General features: G+C 41.0%; 2 protein-coding genes and 1 long non-coding RNA gene across 6 annotated transcripts in view; 1 reads left to right on the forward strand and 2 right to left on the reverse strand.

The window, feature by feature from the left end:
- Positions 1-1453: 1453 nt before the first annotated feature.
- On the forward strand, positions 1454-9254 carry metrn (meteorin, glial cell differentiation regulator). Its single transcript, XM_044101618.1, has 4 exons — positions 1454-1766; positions 3225-3652; positions 5652-5711; positions 6514-9254. The coding sequence occupies exons 1-4, from the start codon at positions 1660-1662 to the stop codon at positions 6825-6827; spliced, it is 909 nt and encodes a 302-aa protein (XP_043957553.1). The 5' UTR covers positions 1454-1659; the 3' UTR covers positions 6828-9254.
- Positions 9255-13127: 3873 nt separating this feature from the next.
- On the reverse strand, positions 13128-21668 carry LOC122822743. Of its 2 annotated transcripts, XR_006369219.1 has the most exons (4): positions 21563-21668; positions 21310-21437; positions 13676-13848; positions 13128-13479 (listed from the first exon to the last, which is right to left on the reverse strand). It is a non-coding gene; the product is annotated as an uncharacterized LOC122822743 (long non-coding RNA). The 2 variants fall into 2 exon arrangements; XR_006369220.1 differs by lacking the exon at positions 13676-13848.
- A 1767-nt stretch (positions 21669-23435) lies between these two features.
- ift140 (intraflagellar transport 140 homolog (Chlamydomonas)) overlaps positions 23436-26117 on the reverse strand; it is a 36257-nt gene continuing 33575 nt past the window's right edge. For all 3 annotated transcript variants that reach the window (XM_044101619.1, XM_044101620.1, XM_044101621.1), the window contains exons 26-30: positions 25914-26117; positions 25463-25675; positions 25149-25315; positions 24326-24467; positions 23436-23679 (exon numbers count right to left, since the gene is read on the reverse strand). In XM_044101619.1, coding sequence (XP_043957554.1) covers positions 23503-23679; positions 24326-24467; positions 25149-25315; positions 25463-25675; positions 25914-26117 — 903 coding nt within the window. In that variant the 3' untranslated portion in view covers positions 23436-23502. The remainder of the gene's footprint in view (positions 23680-24325; positions 24468-25148; positions 25316-25462; positions 25676-25913) is intronic.

A 26117-nucleotide genomic window follows, 5' to 3' on the forward strand; every position in this document is an offset into this window, starting at 1 on the left:
TGAGTGCATGTGGACGCTCATCCTCCAGCCTGTGGCTTTAAACTTTGAACTCCACTGTTTCAAACAAACCCATCCTGCTGCAGACTGCAGCACAGCTGGATTCCTGCGATGTGCCTTTGTCCCGAACTGCAGCCCTGTCATAACTGGACGTTCGTCACTCAGACGTGTTCGGCGAAAAGTCGCTGGCTCAGGCAGCGCTGGCACAAAGAGACTTTTGATTTGGTTATAAATACCACAACATGAAAGAGAAGCCCAGCAGGGGAGAGGTCAAAGGGCAAACCAGTGGGAGGAGGTCATCATCACCATCACCATCATCATCACCATCAATGTCATCACCATCTAATTTGTGAGAATCAGGTTATTGATGTGATCTGCGCTGAATCAGGACTAATTTGACTGATGTGCTGAAGTCCAAGTTTTGAAGATAAAAAGTAAAAATTCAAATTTTAAAAAACAAAAATAAATCAGATGAAAATTAGAATTAGAATGGATAAATCTGTATCTCCAAAGTGAGATTCTAATAAAAATCTCAAAGAAGTTAATATTTTTCCTGTTTTTTTAACTGAACCAAATTCCACAGCACATCTATGTTAAGGTTGTCATAGTCAAGCTAGCATAATTGACCTACTTCCCTCTCCCTCACCTTTTTTTCCCTTAACACTGTTTCCTGACCTTGTCATCTAGAGGTCATAGCGTTGACAATTAGTCGCAGGGAACTGCGTCCATTTTTTCTGTTTATATCACATGTGCATTTAAGATTTTGAGTTTTATATTGACAACTTAAAAGCTAAAACCAATGCTAGTCTTCATCTGTTAGCAGTGGGTAAAAAACTGTTAGCTTTGGAAGACTAGCATTGATTTTAGCTGTTAAGTTGTTAATGTTTGCAGTGTGTTGTCAACACTATGACAACCAGGCAACAAGGTCAGGGAAAAGTTTTAAGACAAAATAGAAAGAGAGAGAGAAAATATTAAAGGCCTGAAAACATAAAACTGTAGCAAACTGAATGTTCTGCTTTCTGTGTGGGAAACGTTTGGGTGTTTTCTGGTGTTGAATCCTGACACATTAAGAACATTTCAAAATTTGAAAAGTCCAGAATTTTCTAGAGAGAATTTATTAATCTCAATATTTGGTAGAAAATGTTTTTTCTGTCTACAATTATCATGATGAACCACTATATATGTATTGATTCTACAATTTAAACATATCAGAAATTAAAACAAAATATAAATGTAAATTTTTTTATATATGTAGAGACAATATCAGAGCAGCTTTTTTAAATGAGAAAACTATTCAAACCTGTGTTTGGGTTAATGTTCACCATGCAGACAGTCCAACACAACAGGAGGTTTATCTTAGCATGCAGCTCCTGATTGGGCCGGACGTCCCGCCCCGTCCCGCCCCGTCCCGCCCCGCCCCGCCGGCCGGTTTAAAGTTTCCCAGCTCGGCCTCTGATTGGTCCGGGAAGTTTCTCCAGGGCCGAATAACTTCACAGCTCCGCGTCTGGAGACGAGCAGAGGCGGCCGGCATCCTGCGGAGCGCTTCAGGCCGACATGGAGGCTCCCGCGGACAAAACTGCAGCTTCACAGCGGGAGGTTTAAATAATACAGGCAGGTTTGGGAATAAAAAAATTAATATTTTAGCGTCAAATCTGGTTGAAAATGCCTGGATCTGGGCGCTGGATTAACGCAACCTGGATTTTGCTTTTGGGCATTTTTCACTCGTGTTTTTCAAGTTACTCTGAAGACCAGTGCAGCTGGAGAGGAAGGCGAGTATTTATTTAGTTTTATCTGTACGTTACATCTGGTGAAAACCAGACATCAGGTGGTTTTGGATGCAACATGCTGAAAGCTGCCTGCGTGATTAAAATGTTTGCGTTGGTTCCGCTGTTCGGTTTGCAGGAGGCAGGATTCATCCAGACAACCTTCATGGAGAAAAACGAGCAGTTTTTATTTTTATCGCTTCTGTTTTTCTAAAAGCTTTTCAGATTTTTGTGAAGTTAAAAAAAAAAAAAAAAAAAAAGATACCATGATGATCTCGAGCCGTTTTCACATATCAGCCACCAGGGGGCGCATTTCATTATTTTCATGCTTTGCTGTATGTCTTTAATTTTGACAAAGTTACTTTAATCTCATCTTGGACGTCGTGAAACAGTTTTATTGTAAACTGCACAAGGGTGGGTAAAAGAGGTGGGCTCCGGGGGGCCACTGACCATCTGTACACTCATGGAGTTAGAGTTTTATCATATTTTTGTGGTACTATTGTGAAAATAATAGAAAATGATGCTAAGCAGAAATATTAATTAGTTATTTTTTATCACTGCAAAAAAAGTATATTTGTATTGTTCCTAGTGCAGATATTTTAGCATGCTTGAAATAAGAAAACTAACTTAAAGTAACTTTTAGGCAAGATAAAAAACTCTTGAATATAATTTTAAAATTATATTTTAAATCTTCCAGTTCCACTGGAAGATTTATAAGAGAAAAATATCTCATTATAAGTGAACAAATCTCTCAGTGGACCTGGTGCATTTAGTAAAAATCAATATTAAATAACTATTGACTTAAAACAAGCTCCTATATTTTACCAGAAAGTTACTGTTGAGTAGTTTGTATTATTTCCAGTGTACTAAGATATTTGCAACACAAACTAGACAAAATACTTTGTAGGATTTAGTTTTTTCTAGGAGGTAACCTTATAAATACATCCATAAATACAAACAAAGCTCCTTAAAACACGACGCAACTTAAACAAGTGTGCTTTCTAAAACAGAACTGCTCATAATAACTCCATTTAATCAAGTCTTCAAAGTCTGAAATGTCCTGATGCTCTTGTGCTGTGGTGGCTTTTCATGTGGGCAGTTGCCCAGGACGTCTCTGGACCGGTGGGCGGTGTAGTGGGGAGATGTTGTCAGCACCAGATAAAACAGATTTTAAATACTTTTCATTCCTCTTTTGTGTGCATTATGAAGTTGGCAGCTCCCGCTTGCAACTGGCAAGATGGAGACAATTTTACAAATTCTGCACTGGATTGCAATATTTTCACTTCCCAGAGATTTCAGAAGCAGTCAAATCAGGAAAATAAAAACTTGGGGAACACACAGAAAAATAAATGTATCATTTTTCTTATATATATAGAGAGAGTAAGAAAAATATATATATTTAGATATTCCTCCCGCGCCCCTGCATGTAGATAAATATTAATTTCTAATTTTTTCTGCCCTCAGTGGTTTATCGCAGCAGCAGGGCAGCGTGGAGCAGATCTCCCTGCACTGCTCGGAGGGAACCCTGGACTGGTTGTACCCCAAGGGGGCGCTGCGCCTCACCCTCACGCCCCGCCTGGCCCCCGTGGCGGCGGCGGGCCCCGGCGGCGGCGTCATCACGGCCTGCGTGAAGCCGTCGGAGCGGTTCCACGGCGCCCAGCTGTACCTGGAGAGGGACGGGCTGCTGGAGCTGCTGGTGGGGGACCGGATGGAGGCGTCGCCCCCGCCGAGGGTCCGCTGCTTCAGCCGCACGCCGGGCCAGAGGCTGGCGCTGTTCCTGCAGGCCACGCTGCATCAGGACATCAGCAGGAGGACCGCCTCGTTTCGCTACGAGCTGCGGGGCGGCTGGACGGCGCGCATGGCGCTGGACTCCAACGCCATCAGCAGAGAAGGCGAGTCAGAGCCAGAAGGTTTCACATTTAAGCAGGAGATGACGAAGCTACGGTGGCCGACAGACGCTAACGCTCAGCTAATGGCGAAACGCTCCAAAACACAGAGAAAAAGAAAACAAATCAAACAGAAAACTCAACAAGTAAAAAATGCTGCAACTACAGGAAACAGAAGCAAAAAGGAAACGTTGCAAAAACCGAAGTCCTCCAGACCACTAGGGGGCGACTGCAGTAACAAATATTCTAAAGTTGAACTACAGAAAGCTCTCATGTGAAAAATCACTTCTGTTAATGGTGGCTGGCAGCCATTTTGGCAGGTTTCCATAACCGTCATGACAGTTACTATGACAACAATAAACAAGCCATAAGCTAAGTACTAGCTCTCTCCTCCTTCCTGTCTAACTCATAAACAATAAAAGTACATTACAGCTATTACTAAAGTACACCACTGTGTATAACTATAATAAATACCACTGATATGTACTATAGTACTTACTGCCCAGCTAACAGAATTGGCTTTGCTAACGTAGCTTTTAGCTACCAGCTAAGACAGACATGTAGCCTATAAGTTTGTTAGCTGAACCTAACAAACTGAAGCTCGTTACTCACCTGACAGGTTCCTAATCAAATAATTTTTTTGTGGGTTTGTATTTGGATAAAGTTTATAGGTGTCTATAAAATAGTTTAACAACATATTAGCATGATAAATATAAAATTAAAAAACCAAAACCAGTTTGTGTTCATTGTTTTCTAAATTAACTGCCAAACAATTTTTGAGAGCAAATCAAAGCAGGAGTCTGGAGGATTTCTGTTTGGATTTTGACATTTGTTGCATTTCCATTTTGCATTAATTCCTGGACTTGCAGCATTTTGTAACTTTCCTGCTGCATTAGTTGGTGTGTTTGCTGCCTGTTTGCACCTGCTGGCTGCTGCAGTCGTACTTCAGCTCCCTGCTTGAATCCTGATGGTTGGTCTGGTCGGCCTCAGCGCCGCGCAGAGGGAGGAAGCAGCCAAACTTTCCCCAGAGCGAGGCAGAGGAGGAGGAGGCATAAAGGCGCAGTATGTGGGGGCTCTGAGGAGTCCGGAGGCCTCTTAATGAGTATTCTGGGATTACTGCGGTTGCCTAGGCAACGCGGAGGCCTCTGCCCAGCTGAGACGCTCCGCTCCTTTGTTGAACTGCCTCTCTGTGGGGCAACTCGTCTGCAGGAACCCCCCGAAACTCTTATGAGGCTGGAAAAAAGAGGAAGGAATCCCATTTATCAATGAGTTTTCTCTGAAGAGGGGAAACTTTGGGTTGAGTGGGGGGAGAAGTGAACTTTAAAAAAAGTTCAGTCCATTTTCTTCAGTTGGTTTTAATAAATAAATCTAACTAGAGATAAAAAAACAGACAAAATCCTACCAAGTATTTTTGGTCTAGTTTGAAGAGCAAATATCTTAGTTCACTTGAAATAAGACAAAACTAACTTAAAGTAACTTTACAGAAAGAAATGGGAACTTGTTTTAAAGTAAATTATTCCTTAATATTGGGAGTATTGACTCCAATATTATTATCATTACAAGTGATAATTTCACTGATAACAAGGCAAAAATGTCTTGCTATAAGTGAAATAATCTGATGAATATTAAACAAGCTCCTATTTCTTAATCAAAAGTTATCTGTATGTTAGTTTTGTTTTATTTCTAGTGTAGTTAGAAATGAGACTAAAATTCTTGGTAGGATTTTGTGTTTTTACAGTGTTTTCTTCAGCCGGTTGAGACTTTAAGGTGTGAAGCTCGTTCCCTCTTTAAAGTGCTGCAGGAATCTCACACCTCAACGCTCCTCTGGTTTCTCCTCTGCAGCAGCAGTCAGTTTTATGACGGCGGTTTGTTTCCTCTTTGTTTTTGTTACTTCAGTTTAAGGTTCAGCCAGTTCCTGTCGGCTCTCATTTGCATGTAGGTGTTTATTTCATGTTGGCGGTTCGGACTTGTCAACTGACTCTCTGGCTGTTTGTTGTCTCTTCAGATGCCTGCCGGCCGTGCAACGATACCGAGATCCTGATGGCGGTTTGCACCAGCGACTTCGGTAAGTTGACAGGAATTAAACTCCCTGCCCTTAAAGGGGCAGTTCAGCATTTTAGAAGCTGATTTTAGGTTAAGTTCGTTTCTAACTTGTGAAGCAGGAAAAACACCCTACACTTTTAGCAAAATCTGTTTTATGAATATTTGCTTTGGGCAAATTTTCCCAACAGAAGCCAATGATTTTTATACAGGAAATTGGGGTTGAAGGCAGTGCAGCACTAATTATCTTCCTGCGTGAAACAGAACAGTTAACACATTTTAGATTAGAGTCTCAGAGTTCATCTACTGCCGGCCTCCAAACCTCAGTCTGGGCCCAAATAAAGTGAACTCTGGTTCAGTCCAAATGTGTATGTGAACGCCAAGCGGACCGGAGGCCAGTCTAAAATCAGGAAGTGGACTACAGCGCAGGGCATTCTGGGTAAATACAACCAAAACAAAAGCACTAGTCTAGTGCTAGCAAGAGAACTCCTCCAACTGCTAAAATATGAGCCACTCTTTTTTCGTTTACATTTTGTGAAGAAGGAAGTTGGGCTCAGTGCTTTCAGAGGTTTTCATGTTGTTTCCTTCAGTGGTTCTTGGTGCAGCGCCCCCACAGGCCAGGAGGGGAACAGGTTTTTCAAAGGGTTTGGGGTTTTTTTCGACAGTGAGGTGAAAGAAAACCGCAGCAGCTCAGAATGTAACAAATGTAATTTTGGTCCCCTATCAGGTGTGAAAACACCCAGAATCGGCCGGAAGTTGTTCTCCTTCTTTTATTGAAATGCCGTTTACTGAGCTGGAGATGAAATGAACATCCTGTTTCTCTGCAGTTGTTCGAGGGAACATCCGGTCGGTGGAGGAGGACGAAACGCTGCGCGCCGCCGTGATCAAGGTCAGCGCCACCCGTGTTTTCCGTCAGAAGTTCACGCTGTTCACGGGGAGCAGTCGGCTGGCGAGCCGCGGCGAGGTGCGGACGCTGCTGCAGTGCGGCGTCCGGCCGGGACCCGGCAGCTTCCTCTTCACCGGCAGGGTGCACTTCGGCGAGGCCTGGCTGGGCTGCGCGCCGCGCTACAAGGACTTCCAGAGGACTTACTCTCTGGCCAAAGCCGCCCAGCAGATCCCCTGTGAACTTCCCGTAGACTGAGACGCTCAGATGAGAACCGCGGCGCTGAAGGCCAAGCCAGCCGCCGCCGTAGCATGAAGTGAATCCTCAGCATGACTTCCTGGACTTGGACAAAGGATTTTAGCTTTGGACGTTTTTCTCAAGCGCGTCATCTGAGGCTCGTCGGTTTAAAACTCAGGAAAACAAGGAGAACTCCCAGAGAAATCTCACTCGTTTGGTGCGGCTGTGGGCGAAACGCAGAACGTTTTCTTCAGGGTTTTTGGTCGGATGACGTAAGGCGGCGACGTCAGGTGCTTGTGTTGTCCTGTCAACGGAGAGAGGGCTGGACAATTAATCAATAACGACAAATATCACCGTGTGTGATCAATACCAACAGAAAATACATCTCATAGAATATTCACTGAACTCACTCGCTCTCTGGTTGCCTAGCAACGTGCTGGTAAGGAGGAGTTTCGAGTTCCCCCAAATTTCGGTTACCTAGCAACGAGCCGCTGAGTAACTTACAACAGTTTCCAGTTTCCCCGCCGTTCCTCATAACAGCTAAAAAAAACAAGACGCAACCAACGGAGTAAAAACAGCAAAATCTGGCTTTACGTCAGATATCTAAAACATAATCAATGATTATCAATATCGACTGATAAGAAACGTTTGCATTGTGATCGTCCAGCCCTACGAGGAGGTTCGATAAAAACCTCATGAAAGGAATCGCTGAAGAAAATTTGCACTCAAAGGAAGAAGGGAAAATGCTGCAAGCACTGAAAACCAAATGAGAAAAGGAAGCAACTATATGTAGCGTAGCGGAGCAACCGAGAATTTAATATATGCGAGAGCAGGTTATGCTGCCATCATGGATTTACTTTCTGTTGCCAGGATAAATAAGTTGGAGATTGGACAAAACAGCCATGAATCTGGTTATTGAAAAAAAAAACAAAAAAACAGCTGAAATAAATAAAATGAATATCGACGTGTATTAATCCTCTAGTCTAAATAAACATTTTTAGAGATGCACCAACATATCTGCTGTTAACTGGCTGGCATCTGAAAACTTCGATATTTTTCCAATCATTGAACACAACCAGGAGCTACCAGTTTTGCTCTTCAGTGTAGAAGCTAATGCTGAGTGAAGAAGACTTAGCATTAGCCACTGTAAGCTCTAGTAAGTAAGGAAAATGTGTTTTCAGCAACGTAATGAGTAATGAGTCTTGTTTGTGTTTCATTCAGGCTGTAGAGAGACCTGGACTTCCAGTAGAAAACAGGAAGGCTGAACTCCTTCTGGGGTTTTTGGGAGCCAGATAGAAATGCTAACAGGCTTTTGGAAATTACAGACCCAAATCTGTTTCTAAACCTGGAAAGTTTTTAACTGGAAACGTAAATATTTTTAGCAGGTTCTAGAGTGACCTATGACCCCAAACACATCATATATGTTAACAACAACAATGGCGGATTTCTTGTTTGTTTTATTAGTTTTAGTGAAAATGAGAAAAAGCTCAAATTCACTCGCACCTCGTTGCTTTCCACTTTTATTTTCTTGTTTCGTTTACTGCTAATCTCATGTGGAGGCCTACAGCCCCAGACTGCATGCTTAGCGCCACTCACTGGTATGGAGGAGTAAAAACCTTTTTCTCTGTTTCCTTGTGGATGTAAATATTTGTGGAAACAGTCCTGCTTCAGAAAACAAAACAATAGGTTTTAAAGAGAAATGTTGGGGGCATCTCCAGGTTTTACCACAGAGTATTAAAACCAGAGCAAAATAAATTCATTACAATAAATTAGTACAAGAATAAAGTCGTAATAAGATAATAAACTAGTAATTTTATTTTTAAGAAAAGCATCTTATGAAGTTATACTTTGGTTTCAGTTTTACAAATAAGGAAATATTTTATATTTTAGCACATTAGCATCAAATGATCATTTATGAAATGATTGTTTCAAATAAAGAACCACACGGGCGTATCACTCTATCCAAGCTTTTCTCTCATAGAAACAGCTTTTTATTGTAATATTTTTAGTTTCTTTTGGTAATATTTTCACTTTATTGTTGTATTTTTTTAAAATCATCTTGGTCTTGTCCCAACAAGTTTAAAGGTTTTCCAGGTTTCATGTGATCATAAAGGAGCATTCTGGGTAATTTCTGTAATTCACCCTAAGTCACAGTAAGATGCTTCTACTGCCATTTTTATGATGTAAAGTTATGTTAATATCAAGATGAATGTAAATATGTTCATAAGAAATTTTATAAAGAAAGAAACAAAAAAATATTGTGGATTATTTTTACGTTCTGTTTTGTGTTATTAAAATATCGTCTAAGAAGGAAAAACGTTTTGGATCCTTACTTTCTGAACCGTTCAGCTTTTACTGAAACGTTTCTCAGCCGTAAGTCACTTCAAGTACCGATTCATCAGATTCCTGAAAGCCCAGAACAAAACGCCGAGTCTGAAAGGCGGGAGAGATTTAGGGAGTGGGGTGAGCGGAGGGCCGCTGGGGTCGCAGGTCGTCTGAAAACAGCAGTTGGATCCTCTTGTGCTCAGATTCCCGTTTCTGGGATTCAGGAAGCAATAAATCGCAGCGCGGCGGGGCGAAGGTGCCACACAGTCGCTCGCCTCATCCTGACCGCATGCACCAAGAAACAACAGACTTTACTGCTTTACAGGGATCTAATAACAATTTATTAGAAAAACTAAACAGTAAAAATACAGCAGGATGTTTAGTTTTTATGAATTAAGATGAAATAATGACATGTTGTTTATGCTTCAATGCAACACGGGCAGATTTGCTGTTTTTTTGGGAAATGCCAACATGCACGGCAGAGCATAAGGGACATATTAACAAAATATAACAAAAGTAATATAAGATTACGAGAATAAAGTCATAATATTACTGGCAAATTGTAATATTATGACTTTATTCTCATAATACTACGACTACTCTCGTATCATTTCTACCTTGTTCTTGCTGTACTGTGATTTTATTCTCATAATTTTATTTTGCTGGCCCTAATAATCAGCTGTACTACCTGAAAGGAGAACATTTCTGGAAAAAGCTCCAGTTTTTACCTCAGGCTGTTTCCTGTTAGCATCGGGATCAAAACATTTTGATCAGAACGGTTTGGTACAAAAACATAAAGACGTTTCTTGGTCACTTTAAACATCCATTCGTTATCTTCCTAATTTATTTGATTTCATGTTAGCTCCTGCTAATTATGCTAACTCCTTCTAAAGCTGTTAGCTCTTGCTAACAGTGTTAGCTTTAGGTTAAATGCTCAACAGTAGATCAACAGATATTTCCAGTACAATAAACTGTCACGTTTGTGCATTCATGATCTTTTTTTCACTTCAGCTCATGCTAAATGTGTTAGCTCTAGCTAATATAGTAAGCAGTCCATTGCCGGTCAGTCATGTTAGCTTGTTTCAGCAGATGTCTCGTGTGTAACGGCTAATAAAACTTTGAGGCAGTTTGTGTTTTGTGTGCGCAGCGTTGGCCTCCATGACGTTTTTGTGTTGCGTTTTTAGGATCGACTAACTGCATCATCGCCACAGGCGCAAAAAATGGCAATCTCTGTAGCTGGAAAATATAATAAATAAACAACCTTTGGGGTAATTAAGAGGTTTTACAAGCTGAACACGTTCTGCTCAGACTGCACAACATTTTCCAAACCTTTCCAGTAAATTCAGCACCTGTTTCTGCATGTTGCATTAAACTGCACCTCAGTAAAACCTGAGCTTTAATGCGTGCAGTAAAGCCGTTCTGTAACGCAGCAGCTGGCAGTTTCCACGCTGTTTAAGTTTAAAGCATCACAAAGAGTCCTGGAAGCAGCGGACCTGGACCAGGAGCTGCAGGCAGGGAAACGCCCATTTAACATCCTGTGTGTGTGTGTGTGTGTGTGTGTGTGTGTGTGTGTGTGTGTGTGTGTGTGTGTGTGTGTGTGTGGACACACACACCCGTCCAGCCTGACCGAAGTTACTGCTGCAGCCTGATAAGCCGAAACAAAGAACCTCTGATTGCAGCAGAGAGACGTCGTCCCTCCAGCGTGTCCTGGGTCTTCCCCAGGGCCTCCTCCCGGTGGGACGACACCTCACCAGGGAGGCATCAGGGGGAGGGATGGATGGATGGATGGATGGATGTCTCAGTTTCACAAATTTGTAGTTTTTTAAGAGAAAAGTTTTTGTTTGCATGTGAAATTTAAGATGCTTCTCAGGGCCACTGTTGATCTATAAAAAAATAGGAATAAAAAAACTAATCTGAAATTTTGAGGTCAATTTCAAACATTTTCTCAAAATGTAAGGACATTTCCAGGTCTGAAAAGTCAAAAAAAATTTCTTGAAAAAACATGGACATTTCTGAATTTGAAAAGTCCAAAAATTTGCTTGAAAAAAATCCCAAATTTTGAGATTGATCTTAAAATTTGCCATTTGTAGTTTTGGTCCCGAATCGAACTGAGACTGTTGGACTATTTGTTGTGAAAACACCTTAAAACAGCCAGAAACCAGGGAGCAAACAATAAAGAAAACATCAAAACATTTCCAGAGAAAAGCAAAATGTCTGGAAAAGACTGGCTGTTCAAATGCAAGCCGCACTTTTCAGATTTTATTTGTAAAAGGTTTTGACATCCTTTTATCGCTTCACCACTTTGTTTCAATCTATCACATTAAATCCCAACAAATTTGTGGGATTAATTAGTGACTAATTTAGAAAAAGTTAAACTTTTTGTACAATAAACAGAAATAAAAAGACAGACTGAGACTGAGAACCATCTGACCTGTTTATAGATTCATCTCCTCCTCTTCCGTGGTGCAAATGATTTAACACACAGCTGAGCTGCTGAAGCCGATCCTTCTGGATCTTTCTCAAGTGGAACTGTCCAGTCATGGTTCCGCCGTGTAATCTGTCCCACAGCTCCGTCCACAGCTGCTCGTTCCTGGTCCCGATCCAAAACGGCCATCACCATGCTCTCCCTCTGAGTCACAAACCACTTCAAGTTTCTGCAGCTCTTTGTTTTTATCTGTTTTTTCCAGTATGGAGCTCACTGGCTGATCGCAAATCAATCTTAACGTTAGAAAATAGTCGCGCATGCGCACAACGCTGGAGAGGAAAAAAAAGAAGCTTCCCGGGCATCGACAGTGAAATCCGTTAATAAAATGAAACCTGTGGATGTTGGTATTAATAATTCTATGCAATGCGCCACAGCAAATGGAAAGAAACCGTTAAAGAGCAACTCAAAACCGCTGGCTTTCTTTTTCTTCGCCATCTCTGTGTTAGCTACGCTACACGCAGACCCGTTGGTTGCCATAGCAACTGACAACAACGTTACTCTATACATCAGAATTCAACAACAAAAAACAGAACATCCAGTCCGTTACAGTTTTATGTTTTCAGGCTTGAATTTTATTTTTGCGAATATTAATAAGTGATCGCTGTGGTAGATTAGCTACTGCTGCTATTAGCTAAGCTAACACAGCAGCGGTTGATCAGCTAATTTAAACATCTGAGTTACCGATGATCTGTCAGAGTTGGTGTGAGGGTCGCCTTTTTTTTACTGAACCAAAAGTCACTGAATTCCACAGCACATCTACATGTTCCGATTCTCATAGTCAAGCTAGCATAACTGACCTACTTTCTTCTCCTTTGCTATTTTCAAACAAAATTAAGACATATTACAACACTAGTTGACAATTAGTAGCAATGCCCCGTTTTCTTTTATGCATACATTTACATTTAACATTTATTGCTTTGATAACTTGAGAAAAAAGTTATTAACATTAGTGGTTAATATTAAGGCGTTAATTTATTAATAATTGCAATATAAACAAAAGGCCTGGAAACATAAAAACGTAACAGACTGGATGTTCTGTTTTGGTGTTGATGCTCTTGATGCACTTGAACCGGTCCGTTGAGCTGTTGTCAGCTGGTTGCCATAGCAACAGGTGTCCGTACAGCTGACACAGAAAAGAGTGCGAAAAAAATAACTGGAGTGATTTTGATTTGTTTTTCTGAACTATTTTCCATATTTTTGTGTTCAATGAACAATAAAAACTGGACTCAGTGCTTTGCTCGCCCATAGAAAGTCACAATCGTCATAAAATATTTCATAAAGTATTTAGCAAAATGTCTCCTACAGGAGCAAATGATGTAAAATTAAATTTGTTGTCCAACAAAACTAATTTGTTGAGTCCTCTATAGCAACTTTAAAGAACCGACAGAAACCAAACCGTTAGCTTACGTATCAAAACATCAGAAGTTTTCTCAACTTTAATTTAAATTTTATAGAAATTGAACAAGAAGCAAAAACAGATCAAATCCCAACTAAATACATTCTAGTTTGGGATTTTAATGTGAAACAAGAGAAAAGTTAAGGGTTTCCAACACATTGTGTGTGTAATTGTGTCTGATGACATTCAGCCCTGAAGAGTGAGGGGACCTACGGTGGCCTGGAGGGGTCAAAGGTGGGCAGGAGAACGAGTCCAGAAGCACGTTTGCAGGCCGCGTTGTCCCTCTGAAGAGCTGCAGGGAGGAGAGCCTTTGTTCCTCAAGAGCCTGCAGATGGCTGTAATCCCCTCCAAAACGTGCAGCGAGGATCCATCAGGGCCCGGCTGACACGAGGCGGAGCCGGCTGGAGCACCAACCGGGTCGAATCAACGAGCTTCGCTTGGTTTCCCGCCACAAAAACAGAAAATAACTGCAAAGCAGGAGAGAAACGAGATCCGGTAAATAAACATATTAACTTTGGAAAAAATATAGAAGTAAAATCAAGAATAAGGGCGGACATTTATTATTTATCATGATAAATTTCTTATTCTGGTTTATTGTCACAATAAATTCGTTTGAAGCTGGTAAAATCACACTCAGCCACCTAAAAAGTTATAAATGATTACCTTAATTGTTACCACAACACGGCCACCAAATATCGTGATAAGTTCATACTGCCGACCTCTAAGGTTAGAAAAGAGGAATCTAACATCTCTGCAGATCCCACACATGCTGGACACTCGCTGTTTAGACTTCTACTTCCAGGGCAATAATCAGTTTCTCCTCCCAGTCTGTCTCTCTGATAAACATAATGAACATATTACAGAGTGAGTCGTCAGATACTCTACTGGGAAACAAAATAAACCCATTTTACACTTCAAAAACTTTCCTTTTTTCTCTTTTTTATTATATCTATAAAATCATAATTGTTGCTCATATTATTACTTTTATCTTACTGCTGGAAATGTTTCTCACATGTGGTAAATAAGCAAATTTGCAAGAGAAAAATCAGAAATTATAAAACTAATTTCACAAATTTCTCAGTTTTGACTTTTGAAACTGAAAATTTCATACAAATTTGTTTTTTCAAGCAGATTTGTGACTTCGCACTCAAATATTTTCAATGTAATTTTTTTTCTAGAAAATTTCTGACATAAATATCAAAATGTTTGTAATTTTATTACTAGGAAATGTTTGACTTTTCAAACTCACATATTTTGTTGTTATTTTCTAGAAAATTTCTTAATTTTTTGGGTGGAAATGTACTCCTTTTTTCAATCTGCTATGGCCCTAACACTGAGTGTACGTAAACATCTGACTGAAATGTACGTGACAAACACAAATGTGCAATAAAACTGGAAGTAAGTCTAGAGTCAGCCTGGGCAGTTTTCTACCGAGTCGTTTGTTCGTAAAGTGAATTGTGTTTCTGCAGCAGCGCTAAGTGGCCAAACCAAAGGAAACTTCCTGTTGTGCGTCAGAAGTGCTGACAGCCCGGCGGCGTGTTTTCATCCCCCGCAGCGTGCGGCGGCCCGGCCGCTGCTGCTGCCCGTCTGATGTGTCAGCGGCTCGCCCCGCGCCCTGCGCCCCTTCCAGGGGAACATGTGTGCTGGAATTCTCCCCCAATTAAGACCGGGATTATCCGGGTCCAGTGTGGGAACCGGCTGAGTGTGGGAAACGCAGCGATGGTCCCTCCTTCCCTCACTGCTGTTCATCAAACCGACTCCCCTCCTCCCTCACTGTAACTGCTCTCCCTCACAACAGTTACCTCTTTCTTTGCACTGCAAAAACACAAAATCTTACCAAGTATTTTTACTCTAGTTTCCAAAGAATACACTTGAAATGAGACAAAACTAAATAACGTAAATTTTGAGCAAGAAATAGAAGTTTGTTTTAAGTCAATAATTCCTTAGTATTCATAAAAAAGTTCTAGTTTATTGGCAAATTATTTAACTTATAACATGAAGTTTTCCTGTTTTAAGTTATAATAATCTGCCAATGTAAGAAGTACATTTATTTGTATCAATATTAAAGAATAAATTACTAAAATCAACCTCATATTTCTGGCTGAGAAGTTATTTATAACTTAGTTTTGCCTTAATTCCAGTAAGACATTTACTCTAGAAACTGGACTGAAATAGTTGGTAGGATTTTGTATTTTTGCAGAGTAGTTTTGAATTTGTGGTGTTATGCAACCCGACCCGCCTCCTCTCCTCTCAGGTTCTGTGAGGTTCAGAATCTGTGTTTTGGTTCCTGGATGGTTTCTGGACCCCCGCCGGTCCCTGAAGGCCTCTTCAGAAACCAAACTCAGAGGCAGGACTCGGGTTTTAATTCCTGAATGATTTAAAAACTTTACAGCTCAATCTGATGTCTCAACATCACCTGAATCGTTTCCACTACAGCAGATTAATCATGATTTATTGATCGCTGAAATAATCAACTTAATAACGGCTAACAGGAGATTACAGACTTCTCCTCAGTCCACCTTTCTGTAGGTACTGAGGAAGACAAAACCACGATCCAGAACCAAAGGGGTTCTTAGCAGAATCAGGTTTGTACTTACTAGAGGAAAGTTGCCTCAACAAATATTTTAAGTGTTTTCAGGCCAAGTAATGAAGACTTTCATTACAAAACTCAAAAACTCAAAGAATGACATTTTATTTGCTCTTCTATTCTGTTTACTTAGAGAACAACAGACAGGACAGCAATCAAGATAAAACTGTACAAAAATATAAACTTTTTAAATTTAAGATGTATATAAAATATCTGTAAATATTTTCTTATCAGAACTCAAGTTTCATAGTTTTACACTGTAAAAATTAATTTGTATCAAGTATTTTTTTTACTTTCCCAAGTAAGTTTCTAATTCTGGTATCTTAGTAGAATTAAAGTTTGACAAAATAAATTTACATGTAATGTTTCAGCAAGATGATATATTGCCTTGTTTTAAGTAAATAACTTAATATTGATGAAAAAGTTACAGTTTCACTTCCATATTATTCATATAAATGTCTTATAAGTGAAATTCTCAGCCAGTGAAACGAGGCTGAAGCTAAATACTTGGTGAGCTACTAGGGAAACACTTAGCTGGTTATTTAGCTAAATATTTAGTTAGTAAACTGAATCTCTGACTTCCCATGAATATTTAGTCCTGTCAACAACAAATTTTACTTCACGATAAATTGTTACGATAAATAATAACATTGTTATTCTGAGACCATTTTCAATTAATATAATGATAATAATAATGGAATAATAATAGAATAATATTGCAAGTATACCCAAACAAAGATTAAAATAAAAACCTTTAATTTCTAAAGAATATTTATATAAGAATATTTAACACTGGATCTGGAAAACATTTAAAATATTCAAAATAAACAAAACAAGAATAATTAAAATAGATTATAAAGACTCAATAACCAAAATAGCATTTTGGAAAATAATAGATTGAGAAAACAAGTAAAAGTGGCAGAAAGTGCAGACTTACGATTTTACAAATATTCGCAGCGTTTCTCAAAATGGCGGCTTTTCAACAATATTAAAGGGGAAAATCAACAAAATTATTATTGTGCTCATTTTAATTTATCATGTGATTAATTGATTAATTGATTAATTGCTTGTTGTGGCAGAATATGACGACAGTAAAAGCCTCCTGGAGTTGAGGGACTGAAGTTTCCAGGGGGGTTTTGTGTTTCCTTGTCTGGATGAGGGGCCCGCTGGATGAGGGGCCCGCTGGTTGAGGGCCCTGCTGGTTGAGGGCCCTGCTGGTTGAGGGCCCTGCTGGTTGAGGGGCCCGCTGGTTGAGGGGCCCGCTGGATGAGGGGCCCGCTGGATGAGGGGCCTGCTGGTTGAGGGGCCCGCTGGTTGAGGGGCCCGCTGGTTGAGGGGCCCGCTGTCTCTCTGAGGCCCTGAAGCTGCCCCAAGCTTCTCAGAGATTATTCATCATTTCCAGTTTAAATCACTGTTATTGCATCATTTTTACTGATTATTCATGTTTGGGTGGAAGAGCTGCTGCCATCCAGAGCAGCTCTGTAGTTCTGACAGGAGCCACATGATGAAGACGGGCAACAGTTGCTTCCCATTAAAATAACCACATATGACATCACCAACCATGACGGATGGAGCTTTTCCCCACCACTTCAACGATAACATCACTGTAATTTCCACATGGGAGAAAATCTCTCTTTATGGTGCTTAGCTGGTGGAGGAATGCAGTTCTGTGGGTTCGGATCCATATTTACATGATAATAGTGACCACCTACTGGATAAATACCAAGAAATCAACAGTGGAAAAACGCCTCGGGGTTTAAGAGAAGCTGGTGGTTTGCCTTGAAGACCAGCTGTGCAACGTTTCAGCTTCTAATCATTATTAGTCTGCAGACGGTAGAGTTTCTTCACATAGATCTGCAAACATCTCATTTCTTCTTCTTCTGTGGCTGAGCGACAGGAAAACAACCTTATTTGTTTCTCTTATGACAAATTACTCAAATTATTGCAGCAATTAGCTGTAGCCTCAAACATCTTAAGTCATAATTAAGACTTTTTAAAACCATCATGATGGAATTTAAGACCAAAATCTACTCAGAACTATGCAATCATCACCAGCCAATTGCTGATAAATTTGCACTTATCCATGATAGATACAAGAAAGCTAGTTAGCTAGAAAGAGTATTAGCAGCTAATAAGCAATAGCCTCAACCATCTTAAATCATAAATCTCAAACTGCAGACTTTTAAAGGCCTTTTTAAGATCTTTGTGGACGGAAATTAAGACCTAGATCTCCATAGATATGTGCAAACATTGTCCAGCCAACTGATGAAAATTTTGCACTTACCCATGATAAATGACAAAAAATCTAGCTAGCCTGCTAGCAACGGTATTAGCAGATGGTTAGCAGTAGCCTCAACTGTCTTGTCTCACAGATCTCAAACTTTTTAAGACCATTATGAATGTAGTTTAAGAGCTACATCTCCCTAGAATTGTAACTTCGTCCAGCCAACAGAGAATAAGTTTACACTTACCCATGATTGATGCAAAAAACAACAAAGCTAACAAGCTAGCTAGGAAGGGTATTAGCAGTAAGTTAGTGGTAGCTTCAGACATGTTGGGTCACAGAATGCAATAAAGATATCTGAGTGTGACTCAAACATTTGCCTGGAGATAAAACATTAAAGGCCAACTTACTTATTTTTAAATGAATTTAAGTCAATTTAAGGCCTTAGTTTTAGCTACAGGTATTTAAGTCTTTTCCAGCCTTTTTACGGACGGTAGATTTGATCTGCAGACAGTGACAGTTGAACCTGGTTTTGATTTTCCCACAGTTCGGCCGGTGAGAGCCGTGCCCCCCAGAAACACCCAGAGTTCTGGCACAGATACTGTGTTGGCACAAACCCAAGCTTCCCCCCTCCCCCACCCGTTTCCCAGGGTCCTGGGAGTTTTTACATCACTGACAGAATCCCACTTCCCATTCCTCTCCAACCTTCACACCCTGCCCTCAGACTATTACATTGTCCCATCATTCCCAACATGAACACCTTCCATGTTTCACTTTGACTGATGAAATAATAAAACTGATTTCCTTTAACTCACCTTTACGGGGATTTAAACAGAATTCTTTCCTATTCACATAATTAATACGAACCGTTGTGCAAAATTCCTGGCTGGCATTGAGGGAAAGTATGCATGTATGGGGAACATGTAATGACATTATTCTCACCAGGGTGACCCTCCTCCCCCCTTATTGTCGCAGCGCTTTCTTCTCCTGAGCTCGTGAAATTGACATAAGCTTCGCAAACATTCCTGGCATTTTTTTCTCAAGGCTGGATCTCTTTGGGGTCTTTCATAGAGCGGAGCGTAAGTATGAGCAGCACCACCTACTGACGGCACAGAGACCCGCTGTTCCACCGTGCCGCTCTGACTGATCCGGATTCAAAGGGCAGAAAATACGCTCCCTACATTTTATCTGATTTAGGTCGACAGAAAGATAAAACCTGCTGCAGGAAACCAAACGAGACGCCGTCTCTCTCCGATTATCACAGATTTGTGCAGAAAAAAAAAGATAAACAATAGAAAACAGATAAAACTGGTGGTTTGTATTTGTATCCAGTCAGTCTGAGGTCTTCTGCAGGATTTCTTTCTCATGTTTGGCTCCATCTCTGTTACTGCAGAATGTAACTTTATAAAAATGTTTTTATATATTTGTTCAAACTATCAGTTCAACATGAGACAGATAGTCAGATAAAGATTCATCTCCTCCACTGTTTTCCTCAGCTGCTATAGCCATCTGAAGAAATCAACCGCTCCCGACCAAAAACAGCCAATCAGAGCCCAGGGGCGGGGCTTAGCGATGTCAATCATCCTCATGTACAGAAATTAAGACCGAGAGAAGCGGCTTTGTTGTCCATTGCTGTTAGCGGATGCTGCTTGCGCATCATTTACAGTCGTACCAGAAACGTGTGTATGCAAAGGCTCTGGCTCTGCGTTCGTATGTTAGAAATAAATCAATTGATTAATTGTGACAAAAAAAAAAAAAAACGCATTAAAATCAGTTATTAATGAATTAAAATTAACAAGTAAAAGTCCAGGTTCTAAAAAGAATAAAATCTTTGAACAAATGAGAGCAGAGTCAAGGTTCTCGTCCAACATCAGTGTCTGACCTCACAAATGAGCATCTGGAGTTACAGTAAGAAATGGGCAAAAAACAAACATTTAGCCTCATTAAAGTCTTATTTTGAAGTTGTTGATGCTGCAAATGGATCAACAGCATCATCCACAGTTAGTCATGCTGTTGATCACACATCACAGACACACTTGTGGGTGTTTTGAAGTCTTCCACTCGAGGTTATCGTATTTATGTTTCTGATCTAATTTCAGTTCCTTCATCAGAACCATGTGAACGACGCAGCAGATCAAACTCAGAGGAAGTTCTGTTTAGTCTCTAAAACCTTCTTTCTGTTCAGTCCGGTTCTGAAGTCTGTTTTTATTTAAATGCCGTCTGATGTGGCCTGGGCAGAAACGAGACTCTGAAGTGGTTCTTCACTATAAAAATAGAACAAAGACTTCACATCTAGACTCTTAATATCAGGTTTTTATGTTTAATTTCACCCTTTTTTAAACCAAATTCACAGCGAATTTGCGATCCACAAACTTTCAGTGCATTTTGTACTGTGATCGCTGCTCACCAAACAGAAACAGCTTCGTACGGACGCAGAGGAATCCTGCAGGCCAAATACAAGAACAAACAAAACCAGATCAAACCCATTCAGAGGAATCGGGTTCCTCCGTCTCTCAGAGCGGTTTGAGTTTAATGCATCCAAACCACCGCATGGGAAGTTTAACGATTCCTTCATTACATCTTGACTTAACTGTGATTAATCATAAGGGCCCTGGGGGGCGGGGCTTATATATATATATATATATAAAGAAATCATCCTGGAGCAGAAAGTCCAGCGGCCGTCAGGTTATATTTCAGAACAAAAATCCAAAAACCCATCTGAACGAATCAACATTGCACAATGAAGGTTCTGGAATGGCCTAGTCAAAGTCTGGGCTGCACTTCTGTTGAGGGGCTGTTAGGTTGGGAAATGCTCCGGTCTGACTAAACAATTTTCCTTCTCTAGATAAGGGGCGTTAAAAGTTCGGGGGCCCACAGGCTGAGGTAAATTTCTGCACTTGGATTTTTTTTTGGTGAAATTTTGAAAAATTTCTTAGGTAGATTTTTTTTCAGGTGGAATTTTGATGACAAATTTAAAATAAATAAAAACTGTGCAGCGTAAATGCAACGTTTAAAAAATAAACTCAGATGTTTTTGAGACTGTTATTCTTCCATAAAACGTTTCCACGCAGCAGGTATTAGGTCTTTGAACTCATAAACCAGTCTGATGTCACTTCCTGTCTGCATGTGAGCTCCCCTCCTCCGTTTGTCTCTGGTGGGTCGTTTGGGTCTCTGAGGGCAGAACCCGACCACAACAGAACCAGCAGAGGAGCCAGAACTCTGGGCCACAACGCAACAGAACTGGAGGAAACATGCAGCACAACCGCGCTGCGGGACTGATTGATTATCGACTGGAAAACGGGAAGAAAAACTAAAATCAAGCAAATAAAACAATCCAATTTTTTGTTTTTCATTTGTAGATTGAAAGTTAACCGCAGCAGCAGGAAATGTAACAAATGTTGCCGTTTTGGTCCCAAACTGAACCGAATCTACCGAACTATCGACTCCAAAACTCCATCAGAGTTTTGTGCCAATCAGAAATCAAACCTTCATAACATCTCAGTTTCCTGGAGATGGTGTCGTCTCTGTAGATCCGCTCCATGTCACATTTCCCTCGATCCAACGGCTGGCTGTCGTCATGGAAACCCGTCAGTCAGAGTCCAGCACAGGTTAACCTTTTTAAAACATCCACATGTTATTATAATTACACTTTGCAGAAAAGGAAAAGCTCACCTAGCTCTGGTTTCATGTCGTTCCATCACCTCCTGGGAAATTTTTACTCTGCTCCAAATGAACTTACCTTCAGTGTTTCCTATTCACTCTCCACCAACACAAAGATCAGACGTGTGTCGGCGAAACTGCTGCACTTCAAAAACACAAAATCTTACCAAGTATTTTTCCTCTAATTCCAGTGTAAATATCTTAGTGCACTTTAAATAAGACAAAACTAATTTACAAGTAACTTATCAGCAACATATAGCAGCTTGTTTAGAGTAAATAATTCCTTAATATTGCTGAAAAAGTTCTAGTTCCACTGGTACCGTTACCTAGCAACCCCAGCCCGTTGCCTAGCAACCTAATTCTAATTCCACTAGCAGATTATTTATTTATCACAATATATTTTTCCCATGTTATAAGTGGAACAAGAACTTTTTCATCAACATTAAGGAGTTATTGGATTAAAACATACTCCTTTTCCTGCTGAAAATTGTCTAATTTTAATTCAGACATTTACAGTAGAAAATAAACAAAATTTCTAGGGAATATTTAGTTCTTCCAGTGAACTTTCCTGTAGCTTTACTTTCCAGCTAAATGACATTTATAAATGAATCTGACAGGTAAAATAACTCACAGTGTAACTTTACAAACTGGACACACTGGGTTGGTGATTTCTTTGACAACAGCGCCCCCGTGTGACTGGAGCTACAACTGCATTCAAACAAAAACATTCAGGAGTTTCTGTTGCAGGTCTGAGTGACAGAAAAACCCCAAACTATTCTGTTTCATCCTGAAACCGTTTATTTAGAAGAACGTATGAAGACGGTTCATGTTCGTTACAGGAAGTGGTGTCTTTCAGTTTTATCAAAAATAGCTGCAAAAAACTTCAAAATAAAGTTTTGACACTGTTTCCATCAGATGAGTTAAAACACTTTGTACAAAATACATAAAAAACACAAAAACCATGAAATTTAAGAATGAATCTTAACATTCAGAGAGAACCACATCTCTTCATCAACAATATTTGCAAAGGCCTGATTAAAAACAATCAAAAACGTATTAAAAAATAAACTGTAGTCATGCTGTTCTTCTCTTTCTGAAGGTGACGTAAGCTTAAGTTTAATTTGGAAAAAGTGGAAGTTTTTTTTTAGGTTTTAAATTTCAAAACTATTTTCTATGAAATCACTTTTTTTTAACCCAGTAAATCTGGAAACATGAAACTGCTGTTTCTATATCACACTTTAGGTGATAATTACTGACTTTTATTTGCTTTTTTGGCTACGATACGAATATAAAACCTGATGAAGAGCCTGTCTGGGTGGGAGGAGAGGAGCGCGGTCAAACTGTCAGGTTCTCCTGATGATCCTCCTCCTCAGACCGTCAGGTCCTCCTCTTCCTCCTCCTCCTCCTCCTCAGACCGTCAGGTCCTGCTCTTCCTCCTCCTCCTCCTCCTCAGACCGTCAGGTCCTGCTCTTCCTCCTCCTCCTCCTCCTCAGACCGTCAGGTCCTCCTCTTCCTCCTCCTCCTCCTCCTCAGACCGTCAGGTCCTGCTCTTCCTCCTCCTCCTCCTCAGACCGTCAGGTCCTGCTCTTCCTCCTCCTCCTCCTCCTACGGGCTTGTGGTGCTGGTCCTCCTCCTCCTCCTCCTCAGACCGTCAGGTCCTCCTCTTCCTCCTCCTCCTCCTCCTCCTCCTCAGACCGTCAGGTCCTGCTCCTCCTCCTCCTCCTCCTCAGACCATCAGGTCCTTCTCTTCCTCCTCCTCCTCAGACCGTCAGGTCCTCCTCTTCCTCCTCAGACCGTCAGGTCCTCCTCTTCCTCCTCCTCCTCCTCCTCAGACCGTCAGGTCCTCCTCTTCCTCCTCCTCCTCCTCCTCCTCAGACCGTCAGGTCATCCTCCTCTTCCTCCTCCTCCTCCTCCTCAGACCGTCAGGTCCTCCTCTTCCTCCTCAGACCGTCAGGTCCTCCTCTTCCTCCTCCTCCTCCTCCTCAGACCGTCAGGTCCTCCTCTTCCTCCTCTTCCTCCTCAGACCGTCAGGTCCTCCTCCACCTCGTCGTCCTCCCGCAGGACGTGTTTGTGGTCGCCGCTCTCCAGAGGGAAGCCCATCTCCTTCTGCAGTGCGTCCAGGCTGGCCTGGCTGATGTAATACCTGATGCTCTGAGACGGCAGCAGCTTCTGCAGCTCCTCCAGCTTCTGGTACGCCTGAGGAAGAAAATTAAACGTTTCTACATCGGCTTTACGGAAGAGATGAACAGCCAGGAGGAATTCAGGAGAAGCATCTCTTTTAACGAGATTTAATGAGATTTTAAAACAAAGTTTATATTTAATTAGAAACAAAATATATTGTGTTTTAAATAAGAAATGTTGTAACAGTAAAACATCTACACCTCTTTCACCTCATCTAGAGGAAATGAGGTGAGAAATAGTTTCTTTACTCTTTAAGAAATCACAACATATCAGAAAAGTGTATTTTTTTTAAAGAGTTTTGCATTTTGTAACAACGAGAAGGTTTTCTGAAACGAGATTCAAAACTTTCTTGATTTAACGTGTTTTGCTTCTCAATAAATGGGAACGTTTTCAGGATTTAACAAGAAACTATTGTTAAAAGGAGACAGAAAGCAAAACTCGTCTCGTTTCAACGAGCTTTTTATCTGGAGAAACTTAATCGCTAAAATGAGATAGAAAACTTTTCTTCTTGTAACGAGACATTTTCTGGTCTTTCATCTCGTTTTGGCTCTGATGAGATTCTGCTCCTGGATTTATCTCTGAGCTCTGGCAGTAATGATTCAGACTGGTCTCCGTGGAAACGCTCGTCCATAATAATCTGTAAGCGGTTGCTGAGCCTCACCGTTTGCAGGCGTCCCTGCTGACAGTGATGATCGATCAGGAAGCCGAACGCGTCGCCGATCCGGACGGCCGGGTCCAACTCTGGTTCCTCCAGCAAAGCTTCACACAACCTCACTGCCTCGTCCGGATCCTCCGAGTTCAACCTGCAGAGGATCGGCAGCGTCCGTCACCCTGAGGGAGACGAGATAAACTACGCACGACTTCATCGCAGCTCCGCTGGTCAATGAAATAAAATCCTGATAAAATCTGATTAATGTTCTGAATGATTCGGTGCAGCCAACCACCCTGGGAAGGTTTAGCCCCGCCCCCGGGCATTTCCTGAAGAATCCTGCCAAACTGGGCATTAAGAACCGCTACCAGATTAATTAATTTATCGCTGCGTTTCGCCAGTTTATAGACCTGCTAACGGCTTTTTCAAAAAAATTGATTAACATCAAATTTAGCGACTTTTATCCGTTACTGGACGTTTCTATGGCAACATGTAAAACTCATAGCAGAATGCAGAATTAAAGTAATTTACAGACAAACGTAAAAACCTGCACATAAACACCAAGATTTCCCTAAAAATGCACAAAATATGAGGATTTATTTACTCTTTAAATACTTCAACCAGAAACTAAGTACAAAAAAATAAAAAGATTTAGAACTAAAATTCATCATTACAGAAAATCCAGATTATAGTCAGTTATACGTCGAGTCCAACAGACAGTATGAAGCTTTTCTATTTACACTTTTCATTTACTGTTCAAACATTTTTGTCTATATCCACATTTGTAGCTGATATTTTATTTTTGTCAGTTGTTTCCACTTTCTCGTGGTTTTACCTGCGTATGTGGACAAACTTCTTGATGAGAACGATCTTGTGCTGCAGGTCGGCCAACTTCCCTTCCTGTTGTCCAGAGGAGCCGTCCTTCGCTTTGGACAGACACTTAAACGCCTCCATCAGAGCATCCAGAGCCTTTTCATAGTTCTGGTAATCATCTATCTCCACCTAATTTAACAAGAACAGAAAATAAAAGTCATCAGGTTCAAAGTTTTTATCTGATATCTGTGAACAGGGTCACTGAAATAAAGAATCAGATATATTATTAGCATAGCAACAAACTATTTCTAATAATAATAACTGGAGTTTCTCCACCTGGGCACAAGCTTCGTAGAAGCCGCCCAGCAGGTCCGGCGCCTTTCCTTTAGTGTAAAACTCAATGATTCTCTTCAGGTTCTTTGGGTTTTTGCGCCAGTCCAGGGACTGGAAGTAGTTGGCAGCCATGATGAAAAGCTCCTTCTGACGAGAAACGTTGGCAAAGAAAGCGATTTTATCCGTGTCGCCCGACTTCAGCAGCGCCTTCATGGCCTGAGATGAAATAAGAACAGTCACCATGTGGAGGAGGGATTCATGTCAGACTGGAGGAAAAACAGCAAAACTAAAACTATTCCTCACCAGATTCTGAACAACAGCAGGAAAACATTTCTATCGATGACACACCTCAGAAAGTATGCAGCTGGATCTGATTATTGTGATATTATTTATAGTCCAGGTGAACTGTTGTGAACTGGAACAAACCCAGAACGTGAAGCAGACGTGGTCCTACCCTGTGCTTGTTGCCGGCCTGCGTGTACACCTTGGTGGCCAGGTGGTAGCTGCCCTGACTCATGCAGCAGTCGGCGATCTTCTCCAGCAGAGCCTTTCCGGCCTCCTCCGTCAGATCCTTGGAGTCCGTCACCGTCATCCTCTCTGCCAGGTCCTCTGTGATCGTCAGGTTATGGGTCAGGCACAGCTCCACCGCCTGAGGATA

The sequence above is a fragment of the Gambusia affinis genome, linkage group LG20, assembly GCF_019740435.1.
Source record: "Gambusia affinis linkage group LG20, SWU_Gaff_1.0, whole genome shotgun sequence".
In the NCBI taxonomy this organism is placed as follows: Eukaryota; Metazoa; Chordata; class Actinopteri; order Cyprinodontiformes; family Poeciliidae; genus Gambusia; species Gambusia affinis.